At 37.2% G+C, this 15607-nt stretch overlaps 1 protein-coding gene across 1 annotated transcript; it reads left to right on the top strand.

The window, feature by feature from the left end:
• Nucleotides 1016–4227, top strand: LOC107636756 (protein FAR1-RELATED SEQUENCE 5-like). Its single transcript, XM_016340246.1, has 4 exons — nucleotides 1016–1746; nucleotides 1833–1967; nucleotides 2462–2911; nucleotides 4062–4227. Exons 1-4 carry the CDS (start codon nucleotides 1016–1018, stop codon nucleotides 4225–4227), a joined length of 1482 nt encoding a protein of 493 aa, XP_016195732.1.

Below are 15607 nucleotides of genomic sequence, written 5' to 3'. Positions count from 1 at the left end.
TTATTAATTATTAATTACATTAGACTCTTATATTGAATTTTATGATCCGGCTCTTCTAAAGTTTTATTATCATTTTAGAAAAAAAAATATATCATTAACCATCTTTGGATTAAAATAGTAGGGCTCACAAATAATAAATATTACAAATTTAAAGGTGATTAAAGTATCACTTTACTAACCAGAAAAGTTCTACATCTATGTAATTTTTTCATCCAAGTTATCCAAGTAAATTCGACGCGCCTCCCTAACCTCTTTACGCGTTTGTTATCACGCGCCTCATGTAACGTATATAACGTAAACCTTTTGCTGCGTGATAAACCTTTCTCAACGTAAACCTTATTCTCTTCTCGCGTTTTTCTTCTTCTTCTTCTTCAACCTAATAAAATTCGTCGTTCTCCTCTGTTCACGTTTTTCTTCTCTGCTCGCATTCTTCATTATTGATCTGCATTGAATTCAACGTAATAAGCTCCGTCGTTCTTCTTCTTCTTTGTTTTCTTCTTCGATCTACACTTCTAAATTGAAACAATGAATGATTCAACTTCAAATCAGTTGAATGAGGTTTGGATTGTTCAATTTTGAATCGAATTGAATGGAATACGATTTTTAATTTATTTGAATTGAATACGTAGGTGTTTTTGACACTGAATTGAATTAAATTGAATTGATAATATCTAAATTGCGGACAGAGTTGTTTCAAATTTGGTTTTGTATAATGGATTATGTTTCGTTCACTAAGTACTATAGAATTTTTTCACTGTGAGTAATTGTTCGGTTTGGTAAGTATTATAGAGTTGTTTCACCATGAGCATGTTATGTTTCGTTCACTAAGTATTATACAATTTTTCATTGTGAGTAACTGTTTGGTTTGGTAAGTACTATAGAGTTGTTTTACCATGAGCATGTGTTCGGTTTGGTATGCAGAAAGGAGTCTGTAAAAAAAATTAGAGGAATAGATTCTGTTTTATTCACTAAGTACTATATAATTGTTTCACCATAACTACGTTTTCGGTTCACCATGCAGACTAGCTGTTTTGTAGATGAAAAATTTGTCCCAAAGGTGGGGATGATTTTCAAGACACTAGAAGAAACTGGAAAGTTCTACAAACATTATTCGAAACTTGCCGGATTTTCTACGAAAATAAGGAACACCACTCGGGACGGAGACAAGATTAAGAATCAACTAATCATATTCACTAGAGAGGGGAGGTGGAAATCCAAGATATCTCCAACTTTGAAGACAAACCCTTCGGCTGGGTTGAATTGTCCGACCAAGATTTACGTACACATATTGAAGGATGTTGGTCTTTGGACAATTTCTAAAGTTGTTCTGAATCACTCACATCCTTGCTGTTCAGACCGGGCAGAGATGCTTAAACAACACAGGGAGTTTAACATGTTCGTGCGTCGCACCATTGAAACTAACGAGGAAGCCGGAATTAGACCGAGCAAAACTTACCAATCATTTGTTGCAGCAGCTGGCAGCCACCGTGAACTAAGTTTTATAGAAAAAGACGTGAGGAATTACATCACAAGGGAAGTACGGAATATTTCCGAACAAGACGATGCCAAAGGATTTGGGAAGTACCTACTAAGAATGAAAGAGAAGAACCAAAATTTCTTTTTTGAGCTCAACCTTGAAGGCGATCATTGCATTAAACATGCATTCTGGGCCGACGCAAGAAGCAGGGCCGCATGTGAGTATTTCGGAGATATGGTTTCATTCGACACTACCTACAACACAAATAGGTATTCCGTTCAGTCACATATAGTTTTATGTTCGGTGAATGTACCAATTTCGGTTCACCACGGTCTAGGTGCGTCCATTTATGCAGGTACAATATGGTTTTAGGTTCTTTTGTGGGCGTGAATCACCACGGTCAGTCGACACTTCTCGGATGTGCGCTAATGACAAATGAGGACATTTCAAATGGCTATTCGAGTGTTGGCTCCGTTTCATGGGAGGGAAGGCACCAAAAAGCAATCTAACCGACCAATGCGCATCGATTCAAAGGGCAATTGAGTTGTGCATGCCAACAACAATTTACCGGTGGTGCATCTGACACATCATGAAGAAGATCCCAAACAAACTAAACGGCTACAAGCGGCACGACAAAATTAATCAGGAGATGAGCCATGTTGTTTGGAACTCGTACACAAAAGACGCATTTGATAGAAACTGGAACGATTTCATCACAAAGTGTGGCCTCGAAGGCAACAAGTGGCTGTCAGGTAACCAAGGTTTCAATTCGAATTATTTTCATGCCCATACCTTTTTTTTCAAAACATGCAATGGGTTCGATTCACCAGACTTTATTGGTTCGGTTTATTATGCAGAGCTGTACGAGGATCAGCATATATGGATTCTAATTTACTTGGATCACCACTTCTGGACTGGGATGAGAAGCACACAAAGGAGCGAGAGCCTGCATTCATTTTTCAACAAGTTCATTACACGCAACAGCTCCTTGAGACAATTCGTGAAGCAATACGACAATTGTCTAGCAAGCAGAGAGCAAACAGAGAGAGAATTCGATGTTGCAGATTTTTACACTGTGATACCATGTGCAACAAAATCAGCAATAGAGGCCCAGTTTCAACATGTGTATATCCATGAGAAGTGTAGGAAAGTTCAAGCTCAATTCAGAGGTAAAGTGAACTGTATCACAAGATCAATGCATTCCACCCTAAGTTTCACAACATACGAAGTCATAGAGCAGGTTTCCAACTTCACATTCAACAAGTTTTTCGTCACCTATGACGCAGTATCACAGGAGGTAAAGTGCCAGTGTTTGCTATTCGAGTCAAAGGGCATATTGTGCCGTCATTCCCTGAGCGTACTAAGCTTTGAGCGAGTGGATAAAGTGGCACCGAAATACATACTGGAACGCTGGAGCAAGAACATAAAGAGGAGGTACATACACATCAAGAGCAGCCAAGATGAGCCTCTACTGGAGCCAAGAAGTAAGAGATTCGACGAGTTGGTATTTCGGTCGCACAATATATGCGAATTTGCATTTGAGTCCGAGGAGTTGACCAGAATTTTGCACCGAGTGTTTGACAAGGTCATGGCCGATATGCAAGAATATCAAGACAGAAGCAAAGGAAAAAGTTTGTTATCCCACGAAGAAGCAACGTTGAGCGATGTGAATGATCTTCAAAGTCCGCCACATGTCAAAACAAGAGGCCGGCCCAAGAACAGACTTGGATCAAGCCTGGAAAAAAAAGATCTCAAATGCTATGAAGAAAAAGAAAAAGACAGCTCCAAGTGAGGTAAAATTGACTTGCTTTCGATTAGGTAAAAATTCAATTGTGCATTTTGCTAATATACAATTAATTATATTTTTTGTAGTTGAACCTTTTGGACGCCGGATCATCGATTCAGTCGAGCTCCACTCTTTACAATGCACCAGATATGAATTATCCAAGAGGAGATTATACGAGTTTTAGTTTTTATTAATATAAAGTTTTGTTCACCCATGAGCAAATTTCATTTCACCAAGGTTATAGGAGGGTTAATTTCTGACTGTTGTTAGTCTTTAATGAATAGTCACTTTTTTTGTGAAATTTTCAAAAGTCAAATTTTTCTTTATTGAATAGTCAATTTATTTTGCTATGTCAGAGAGTTCAGGTGTTTCTGAAACTGAATACTGATAGAAACATTTTTTATAATTAGCTCTCAGAATTTCTATATAGTGTGTTTGCAACTTTCAGTTCGACCAGTGTATTAATTTCAGTTTACTGTGTTTTTTGGTGTTCCTAATGTATTGGTAAATACACTGATTGCAATCACTGAGAACCTGAAATAAAACAACAGCCAGACAGTTCCAATAGATATATAAATTAACATCTCAGATGAGTAATCCATCTTGAATCAAATATAAATATTAACATTTTATATATACATTGATATTAAGAATAGATATATACATTAACATTTACATTAATATTGACATATATACATTTGAAAGAAGCATTGTTTGCTTTTTTAACAAGTTAAAAAAAATATTGTTAATTACAACCAGTCAATCATAGTATATGCTATTTACTATCTAAATTTCCAGATGTGAATTTACAATAAGGGCTAGAGAGGATAGCAGATGGCTTGGGGAGTCTTATTGGTTCAGATTTCCAAATCACTTGGTCTCTGATTTTGTTCATTTCGTGCAACAGAAGATTCGGACCATATTGGCACCTGAAGTCATCGATCTCTTCCTACATTTCAATTGAAAGGAATTAGTTACATAAGAAATGAACCCAACTGAAATAAGAACAATATCATTCAAAGCCTAGTTATACTGTAAAAATGCAATCACAATAACCCTAAACCCTGAACACATTAAATATCAAGTAAATTAAAATCACAAAGGTCACCGAACTGAACAATGTTCATGTGGCGAATAAATGGTGAATAACTTTGAATCAACAAGAATAGTATTTCTCCATGCAAAAGAAGTACTGAAAAGAGTAACAACCAATTTCAAAGCCTTAGTTATAATGTAAAAATGCAATCACAGTAACCCTAAACCCTGAACAAAGTAAAAGAAAGGCACCGAACCGAACATTGTTTATGTGGTGAATAAATGGTGATCAAATTTCAGTCAACAAGAATAGTATTTTTCCATGGAAAAGAGCTACTGAACAGAGTAACAACCAATTTTAAAGCCCTAGTTACACTATCCATTGAACTGAATGAAATAAGAAAAGAAAGAAGTTTATTAATTTAGAAAGTACTTACTTATATCCAAGCTTTATATTTATATCTCTTCCCGCTTTTGATCTTTTGTGGATCAATTGTTTCGAGCCATTCATTGACGTATATTCCACAATCATAGCTAGGAAAGAATTGAGTATAATACGATTAATAGTATACAAAATAAAACACATTAAAAATAGCACTATAGAAGAGAAAGATTCTTACTCTGTACGTTGACAATTCAGTGGGATATACTCTTCTTCTTCTCCTAGTCCATCCTCCATTAAGGGTTCTGCCCCAACGTAAATCCTCATCTGAGAAATTATTAATCCCCAAAAGGGATACAAAAAATGAAGAAAAAAAGCAACAATAGTGAATCGAACTCATTCATGTACTAAATAATTTGAATAATTTACAAGAAAATAACTTACAACAAATTTGTTCAGTTTCACTCTTGAATCAGGTATATATTTTTTTGGCTTATTGATAGGGTCAAGCACATAGAATTTCTTTTTGTTGACATCGGCAATCCACAACCATCAATGCCCTCCGTTGCAAATTGGCACAAATAGCTGAAGTTTGGAAAAATGATAGAATATTTCAATCGAAACAATAGGAAACGAGAGAATTATTGAAGAATTTTTAGAAATTACAACTTATAAATGGATGTGATGCAAGTTTTCTTTTGTCAAGAAACTGGCGGTGGTGGGCATACTGCTCAATATCAAACCGGTAGGCCTTGTTTGTCCTTTTATCAGTGTAGTCCATGCCATGTGTTCTTGGTGCACGAATCCCCACACTTCGTACAACTTTACCAGCAAGTGCAATGGGTCGTCTAAGTAATACCTAAGCGAGTCAGGGTCGATCCCACGAGGATTGTGGTTTGAAGCTAGCTATAGGTATCTTGCTGGTCTTAGTCAGGTGAATCAAGAGGTTGTTGGTTTGAATTTGGTTAAATGCATAAGAGGAATAAAGAATAGTGTATAAAATACTTTGTGAAATTGAAAGGAATCAGTAATAGGAAGATGGTTAAGGATTGGAGTTGCTTTGTCTTTTTTAATTAATTATGATCTTACTGTCTTCTTCAATTATGAATAATTTCTTCAATGGAAGGCTGTATGTGATTGATGCTGGTTTGAGCAGCCGCCAATACTACTCCAGATCTGAACCCTAGGGTTAGTGTGGATCCATTCTGAATGAGGGTGAAGCTCCTGCAGTCCACTCTCCTTAATGATCCTACTCAAAATGCCACAGATAAGGTCGAATCTTCTGGATCAGAGAATGCTGCGCCTTTGGGTTCTAGCCTCTACCACAGAGACCCTAATCTCCCTGTAAATCGGCTGAACTGGTGTCTCGAGAAATCCTCAACAAAGTTATGGATTAGCCGTCTGAGAGATGTATAATCAAGCTGGCAGTTCAATGCTTTCCACTGAAGTATTCACTAGAACCCAAGTAGACATGGTTGGTTGTCAGGCACGTGGTCCTAGTATGATGAACAGAGCTGGGTGTCACGGACCATCCCATTCACCATGTTGAAGAATGAATATACATCTTAGAATTGATTAAACACTAATTGAAGAGAAACAGTAATACTTTTATTAATTCATAGAACTCAGCAGGGCTCCTCCCCTCAACCTAGGAGGTTTAGAAACTCATACTGATAGGAAATACAAGCATATAATTCGAATTGTGCTAGAAGAGATCCTAAACAAGTTTGATCTTCTTCCTTAAATACTAAACTAATGACTAGTAAGGGTAAAACAGTCTTTTTAGTGCTAAAATCTACTTTTGGGTCCTACTTTGTGAGTGTTTGGGCTGAGCTTTGATGAGATCCACGTGCTATGAGGCCTCTAGGGCGTTGAACGTTGGCTAGGGGTCCTCTTTGGGCATTTGGACGCTGGTCTCTTCTCCTTAGGCGCTGGATGCTAGAAAGGGGGCAGGAGGCTGGCGTTGGACGCCAGTTTTGGGCCTTTGATGAGCGGATAATTTATACGCTTTTTGGCATTGTTTTTACATAGTTTTTAGTATGATTTAGTTAGTTTTTAATATAATTTTATTATTTTTTAAATAAAAATCACATTTCTGGACTTTACTATGAGTTTGTGTGTTTTTCTGTGATTTCAGGTAATTTCTGGCTGAAATTGAGGAACTTGAGCAAAAATATGATTCAGAGGCTGAAGAATGACTGCAGATGCTGTTGGATTCTGACCTCCCTGCACTCGAAATAGATTTTCTGGAGCTACAGAAACCCAAATGGCGCGCTCTCAATTGCATTGGAAAGTAGACATCCAGGGCTTGTCAGCAATATATAATAGTCTATACTTTGACGGAGTTTAGATGACACAAATTGGCGTCAAACGCCAACTTCCTGCCCTATTCTAGAGTTAAACGCCAGAAACAGGTTGCAAATCAGAGTTAAATGCCAGAAACAGGCTATAACCTGGCGTTTAACTCCAAAAAGAGTCTCTACACATGAAAGCTCAATGCTCAGCCCAAGCACACACCAAGTGGGCCCGAACGTGGATTTCTGCATCATTTACTTATCTCTATAAACCCTAGTAATTAGTTTAGTATAAATAGGACTTTTTGCTATTGTATTTACATCTTTTGATCATCCTTGATCAGGGATCAGTCTTTTTCCCTATTTTTGAATTCATATGCAATTTGGGGAGGCTGGCCATTCGGCCATGCCTAGACCTTGTTCTTATATATTTTCAACGGTAGAGTTTCTACACACCATAGATTAAGGTGTGAAGCTCTGCAGTTCCTCATGAATTAATGCAAAGTACTATTATTTTTCTATTCAACTCAAGCCTATTACTTCTCTAAGATATTTATTCGCACACAAGAACATGATGAATGTGATGATTATGTGACGCTCATCACCATTCTCACTTATGAACGCGTGCCTGACAAACACGTCTGTTCTACATGAAAGCAAGCTTGAATGCATATCTCTTAGCCTCCTGATTTACGATCAGAGTCTTCGTGGTATAGGCTAAAATTATTGGCGGCCATTCTTGAGATCCGGAAAGTCTAAACCTTGTCTGTGGTATTTCGAGTAGGATCTGGGAAGGGATGGCTGTGATGAACTTCAAACTCGCGAGTGTTGGGCGTAGTGACAGACGCAAAAGGATCACTAGATCCTATTCCAACTTGATTGAGAACCGACAGATGATTAGCCATGCGATGACAACACATTTGGACCATTTTCACTGAGAGGATGGGTGTAGCCATTGACAACGGTGATGCCCAACATACAGCTTGCCATGGAAAGGAGTATGAGTGATTGGATGAAAGCAGTAGGAAAGCAGAGGTTCAGAAGGAACAAAAACATCTCCATACGCTTATCTGAAACTCTCACCAATGAATTGCATAAGTATCTCTATCCTACTTTATATTTTATTTATATTTTAACTATCAATTCACCATAACTATTTGAATCTGCCTGACTGAGATTTGCAAGATGACCATAGCTTGCTTCAAGCCGACAATTGATGAGCGGATAATTTATACGCTTTTTGGCATTGTTTTTACATAGTTTTTAGTATCATTTGATCAGTTTTTAATATATTTTTATTAGTTTTTAAATAAAAATCATATTTCTGGACTTTACTATGAGTTTGTGTGTTTTTCTATAATTTCAGGTATTTTCTGGCTGAAATTGAGGGACTTGAGCAAAAATCAGATTCAGAGGTTGAAGAAGGACTGCAAATGCTGTTGGATTCTGACCTCCCTGCACTCAAAATGGATTTTCTGGAGCTACAGAAGTTCAAATGGCACGCTCTTAATTGCGTTGGAAAGTAGACATCCAGGGCTTTCCAGAAATATATAATAGTCTATACTTTGCCCGAGTTTAGATGATGCAAACTGGCGTTCAACGCCAGCTCTCTGCCCTATTCTGGAGTTAAACGCCAGAAATAGGTTACAAACTGGCGTTTAACTCCAAGGAAGACCTCTACACGTGAAAGCTTCAATGCTCAGCCCAAGCACACATTAAGTGGGCCTGGAAGTGTATTTCTACATCATTTACTCATTTCTGTAACCCTAGTATCTAGTTTAGTATAAATAGAACTTTTTACTATTGTATTTACATCTATCTTTAGATCTTTTATCTTTTGATCATGTTTTGATGATCGAACCCTCTTTGGGAGGCTGGCCATTCGGCCATGCCTGGACCATTATCACTTATGTATTTTCAACGGTAGAGTTTCTACACACCATAGATTAAGGTGTGGAGCTCTGCTGTTCCTCATGAATTAATGCAAAGTACTATTATTTTTCTATTCAATTCAAGCCTATTTCTTCTCTAAGATATTCATTTGCACACAAGAACATGATGAATGTGATGATTATGTGATGCTCATCATCATTCTCACTTATGAATGCGTGCCTGACAAATACTTTCGTTTTACATGAAAGCAAGCTTGAATGCATATCTCTTAGCCTCCTGATCATGAGATCAGAGTCTTCGTGGTATAGGCTAGAACTATTTGCAGCCATTCTTGAGATCCGAAAAGTCTAAACCTTGTCTGTGATATTCCGAGTGGGATTTGGGAAGGGATGGCTGTGACGAGCTTCAAACTCGCGAGTGATGGGCGTAGTGATAAACGCAAAAGGATTACTGAATCCTATTCCAGTATGATCGAGAACCGACAGATGATTAGCCGTGCGGTGACAGCGCATTTTGGACCATTTTCACTGAGAGAACGGGATGTAGCCATTGACAACGGTGATGCCCTACATAACGCTTGCCATGGAAAGGAGTAGGAAGGATTGGATGAAAGCAGTAGGAAAGCGGAGATTCAGAAGGAACAAAGCAACTCCATACGCTTATCTGAAATTCTCACCAATGAATTACATAAGTATCTCTATCTTTATTTTATGTTTTAATTATATTTTAATTATCAAATCTCCATAACCTATTGAATCTGCCTGACTGAGATTTACAAGGTGACCATAGCTTGCTTCAAGCCGACAATCTCCGTGGGATCGACCCTTACTCACGTAAGGTTTATTACTTGGACAACCCAGTGCACTTGCTGGTTAGTCGTGCGAAGTTGTGACAAGGAATTGAGAGTACGATTGTGCGTACCAAGTTGTTGGCGCCTTTGTGATCACAATTTCGTGCGCTAAGTTTTTGGCGCCGTTGCCAGGGATTGTTCGAGTTTGGACAACTGACGGTTCATCTTGTTGCTCAGATTAGGTAATTTTATTTTAATTTTAATCTTTTTATTTTTATTATTCTTATTTTCGAAAAAAAAATTTTCAAAAAATAAATTATTCTATGGCTTCAGAATTTTTAAGAAGGAATTCTAGAGTTTCAAGAGATATGTTGAATCCTGGCTGGCTGTTAAGCCATGTCTAATCTTTTGGACCGAGGTTTCACTTATCCTTAAGAGAAGAGCTTCTTTATCTTCCTCAGCAATTTAGCTGTTGTATGTAATGATTTGCTGAAGTTTGGCTGGCCATTGGCCATGTCTAGTGTTTTGGACCAGAGCTTTCACTGAAAGCTTGGCTGGCTAGTAAGTCATGTCTAATTCCTGGACCGGAGCTTTAGACTAACATTGCATGATTTCTGGAATTCTCATTAAAAATTTTGAAATCCTTATTTTCTTTTTCCAAAATATTTTCGAAAAATCCAAAAAAAAATTTAATAAAATCATAAAACCAAAAATAATTTTGTGTTTCTTGTTTGAGTCTTGTGTCAATTTTTAAGTTTGGTGTCAATTGCATGCTTTTAATTTTTCTCTAAATTTTCGAACAACACATGCATTGAGTCTCTTTCTTGTTCTTCATGATCTTCAAGTTGTTCTTGACAAGTCTTCTTGTTTGATCTTCATATTTTCTTGTTTTTCATATGCATTTTCAATTTGTTAGTGTCTAAAGTTTGAAAATTTCTAAGTTTGGTGTCTTGCATGTTTTTCTTTTTTTAAAAATTTTCAAAAATAAGTTCTTGGTGTTCATCTTGACATTCAAAGTGTTCTTGCATGCATTGTGTGTTTTGATTCATAATTTTCATGTTTTGAGTCTTGTTGTTATTTTTCTCTCTCTTCTTAAAAATTCAAAAATAAAAAATATCTTTCCCTTATTCACTCATAAATCTTCAAAAATTTGAGTTGACTTTTTCAAAACTTTTTAAAATTTAGTTGTTTTTTATGAGTCAAATCAAATTTTCAATTTAAAAATTCTATCTTTTTCAAATCTTTTTCAAAAATAAAATCTTTTTCATTTTTTCTTTCATAATTTTGAAATTTTCAAAATTTATTTTCAAAATCTTTTTCTTATTTCTATTTCATATTTTCGAAATTAATGCTAACAATTAATGTGATTGATTCAAAAATTTTAAAGTTTGTTACTTGCCTAGTAAGAAAGGTTCAATCTTTAAATTTTTAAATCATATCTTTTTGTTTCTTGTTAGTCAAGTAATCAACTTTAATTTTCAAAATCAAATCTTTTTAAATTTCTTTTTCAAATCTTTTTCAAAATAAGTTTCAATCACATCTTTTTCAAAATCAATTTCAAAATCTTTTCTAACTTCTTTTCTACTTTTTATCTTTTCAAAAATTGATTTTCAAATCTTTTTTAATTAACTACTTGACTTTTTGTTTGATTTTAAAAGTTTACTATTTCAATCATATCTTTTTTAAAACTACCTAACTAATTCTCTCTCTAATTTTCAAAAATCACCTTCCTCTTTTTCAAAATTCCTTTTTAATTAACTAATTGTTTTAACTTTTAATTTAATTTCATTTTTCTTTTTTTTTTTTAATTTTTGAATTTTAATTTTAATTTTAAATTAAAAACAAAAATATTTTTCTTTTCTTTTCAATTATTTTCGAAAATTCTTCCCTCTCTCATCTCCTTCTAATTATTTATTTATTTACTAACACTTCTCTTCATCTCAAATTCGAACCCTCCTTTCCTCTTGGTGTTCGAATTTCTCTTCTTCTATTCTTTTCTTCTTCTACTCACATAAAGGAACCTCTCTACTGTGGCAAAGAGGATCCCTATTATTTTCTGTTCTCTTCTTTTTCATATGAGCAGGAACAAGGATAAAAATATTCTTGTTGAAGCTGATCCTGAATCTGAAAGAACTCTGAAGAGGAAGCTAAGGGAAGCTAACGCACAACTCTCTGGAGAAAATCTGACAGAAATTTTTTAAAAAGAAGGAGACATGGCCGAAAATAATAACAATGCAAGGAAGATGCTTGGTGACTTTACTGCACCCAATTCCAATTTACATGGAAGAAGCATCTCAATCCCTGCCATTGGAGCAAACAATTTTGAGCTAAAACCTCAATTAGTTTCTCTGATGCAACAGAACTGCAAGTTTCATGGACTTCTATCAGAAGATCCTTTTTAGTTCTTAACTGAATTCTTGCAGATTTGTGATACTGTTAAGACCAATGGAGTTGACTTCGAGGTCTACAGGCTTATGCTTTTCCCGTTTGCTGTAAGAGACAGAGCTAGAATATGGTTGGACTCTCAACCTAAAGATAGCCTGAACTCTTGGGATAAGCTGGTCACGGCTTTCTTAGCCGAGTTCTTTCCTTCTCAAAAGCTTAGCAAGCTTAGAGTGGATGTTCAAACTTTCAAATAGAAAGAAGGTGAATCCCTCTATGAAGCTTGAAAGAGATGTAAGCAACTGACGAAAAAGTGTCCTTCTGACATGCTTTCAGAATGGACCATCCTGGATATATTCTATGATGGTCTGTCTGAATTATCTAAGATGTCATTGGACCATTCTGCAGGTGGATCCATTCACCTAAAGAAAACGCCTGCAGAAGCTCAGGAACTCATTAACATGGTTGCAAATAACCAGTTCATGTACACTTCTGAAAGGAATCCTGTGAGCAATGGGACGACTCAGAGGAAGGGAGTTCTTGAAATTGATGCTTTGAATGCCATATTGGCTCAAAACAAAATATTGACTCGGTAAGTCAATATGATTTCTCAGAGTCTGAATGGTTTGCAAGCTGCATCCAACAGTACTAAAGAGGCATCTTCTGAAGAAGAAGCTTATGATCCTGAGAACCCTGCAATAGCAGAGGTGAATTACATGGGTGAACCCTATGGAAACACCTATAATCTCTCATGGAAAAATCACCCAAATTTCTCATGGAAGGATCAACAAAAGCCTCAACAAGGCTTTAATAATGGTGGAAGAAACAGGTTTAGCAATAGCAAGTCTTTTCCATCATCCACTCAGCAACAGATAGAGAATTCTGAGCAGAGTCCATCTAGCTTAGCAAATATAGTCTCTGATCTGTCTAAGGCCACTCTAAGTTTCATGAATGAAACAAGATCCTCCATTAGAAATCTGGAGGCACAAGTGGGCCAGCTGAGTAAAAGGGTCACTGAAACTCCTCCTAGTACTCTCTCAAGCAATACAGAAGAGAATCCAAAAAGAGAGTGCAAGGCCATAACCTTACTTGGTGTGGTCGAACCCAGAAAGGAGGAGAAGGACGTGAATCCTAGTGAGGAAGACCTCCTGGGATGCTCAGTAACCAATAAGGAGTTTCTCTTTGAGGAACCAAAGGAATCTGAGGCTCATCTAGAGACCATAGAGATTCCATTGAACCTTCTTTTGCCCTTCATGAGCTCTGATGAGTATTCATCCTCTGAAGAGGATGAAGACATTACTAAAGAGCAAGTTGCTAAATACCTTGGTGCAATTATGAAGCTGAATGCCAAATTATTTGGTAATGAGACTTGGGAAGATGAACACCCTTGCTCACCAATGAACTGAATGCATTGGATAGCCATAAATTACCTCAAAAGAAACAGGATCCTGGTAAATTCCTAATTTCCTGTAACATAGGCACCATGACCTTTGAGAAGGCTCTGTGTGACCTAGGGTCAGGAATAAACTTAATGCCACTCTCTGTAATGGAGAAACTTGGGATCTTTGAGGTGCAAGCTGCCAGAATCTCATTAGAGATGGCAGACAACTCAAGAAAACAGGCTTATGGACTAGTAGAGGACGTGCTAGTAAAGGTTGAAGGCCTTTATATCCCTGCTGATTTCATAGTCCTAGACACTGGGAAGGATGAGGATGAATCCATCATCCTTGGAAGACCCTTCCTAGCCACAACAAAAGCTGTGATTGATGTGGACAGAGGAGAGTTGGTCCTGCAACTAAATGAGGACAACCTTGTGTTTAAAACTCAAGGATCTCTTTTTGTAACCATGGAGAGTAAGAATGAAAAGCTTCTCTCACTGCAAAGTCAACCAAAGCCCCCACAGTCAAACTTTAAGTTTGGTGTTGGGAGGTCTCAACAATGCTCTGAACATCTGTGAGGCTCCATGAGAGCTCACTGTCAAGCTATTGACTTTAAAGAAGCGCTTGTTGGGAGGCAACCCAATGTTTTTTTTAAACTATATCTATTTATTTTCTATTGTTATTTTATATTTTTTTTAGGTTGATGATCATGTGGAGTAGCAAAAACTACTAAATCAAAAATAGAATGAAAAACAGCATTAAAACCAGCTCACCCTGGAGGAAGAACTTACTGGCATTTAAACGCCAGTAAGAAGCATCAAACTGGCGTTTAACGCCAGAAAGAAGCATCAAGCTGGCGTTAAACGCCAGAAACAAGTAGCAAGCTGGCGTTTAACGCCAGACATGCATACTAAGGGCATTTTACACGCCTAATTGGAGTAGGGATGTTAAGTCCTTGACCCACTGGATCTGTGGACCCCACAGGATCCCCACCTTTTCTTCTCTCCTCTTCACACCTTTTCATAACTCTCTTCCCCAAATACCCTTCACCAATCACCTCAATCACTCTTCCTCATCACCTCTTCACCACTCACATCCCTCCTCTCTTCCCTAAAAACCCCACCTACCTCCAAAATTCAAACTTTTTTCCCTCCCAATCCCAACCCTAATGGCCAAACCCTAAACCTTCCCCCACTCCTATATAAACCCCTCTTTCCTTCTTCATTTTCACACAACACAACCCTTTCTTCTTCCCCTTGGCCGAATACACACCTCTCTCCCTCTCCTCCATTTTTCTTCTTTTGCTCGGGGACGAGCAAATATTTTAAGTTTGGTGTGGTAAAAGCATAGCTTTTTATTTTTCCATAACCATTAATGGCACCTAAGGCCAGAGAAACCTCAAGAAAGAGGAAAGGGAAGGCAATTGCTTCCACCTCTGAGTCATAGGAGATGGGGAGATTCATCTCAAAGGTCCATCAAGACCACTTCTATGAAGTTGTAGCCAAGAAAAAAGTGATCCCTGAGGTTCCTTTCAAGCTCAAAAAGAATGAGTATCTGGAGATCCGACATGAGATCTGAAGAAGAGGTTGGAAAGTTCTCACCAACCCCATTCAACAAGTCGGGATCTTAATGGTTCAAGAGTTCTATGCAAACGCATAAATCACTAGGAACCATGATCAAAGTGTGAACCCGAATCCAAAGAATTGGCTTACAATGGTTCGGGGGAATTACTTAGATTTCAGTCCGGAAAATGTAAGGTTGGCGTTCAACTTGCCAATGATGCAAGAAAATGCACGCCCCTACACTAGAAGGGTCAACTTTGATCAAAGGTTGGACCAAGTCCTCATGGACATATGTGTGGAAGGAGCTCAATGGAAAGTTGACTCAAGAGGCAAGCCGGTTTAATTGAGAAGACTGGACCTTAAGCCTGTAGCTAGAGGATGGTTGGAGTTTATTCAACACTCAATCATTCCTACTAGCTGAAGTTACTATAGACCGGGCCATCATGATCTATAGTATCATGATTGGGGAGTGATACCAAGGCATCTTAGGCTAGTTTCACTAGTATTTTTCGGTTAGTTTTAGTGGTTTTATGCATTTTCTTGAGCTTAAAGTAACCAAGAATGGTTAAAAGAATAACAAAGCAATGAACCATCCAAACAATATGATTTTGATGCAAATTCCATGAG

This window comes from Arachis ipaensis, chromosome B04, assembly GCF_000816755.2.
Source record: "Arachis ipaensis cultivar K30076 chromosome B04, Araip1.1, whole genome shotgun sequence".
Taxonomy (NCBI): domain Eukaryota; kingdom Viridiplantae; phylum Streptophyta; class Magnoliopsida; order Fabales; family Fabaceae; genus Arachis; species Arachis ipaensis.
The sequence above is the reverse complement of the archived record's forward strand: the minus strand, read 5'-3'. Positions and strand labels throughout refer to the sequence as shown.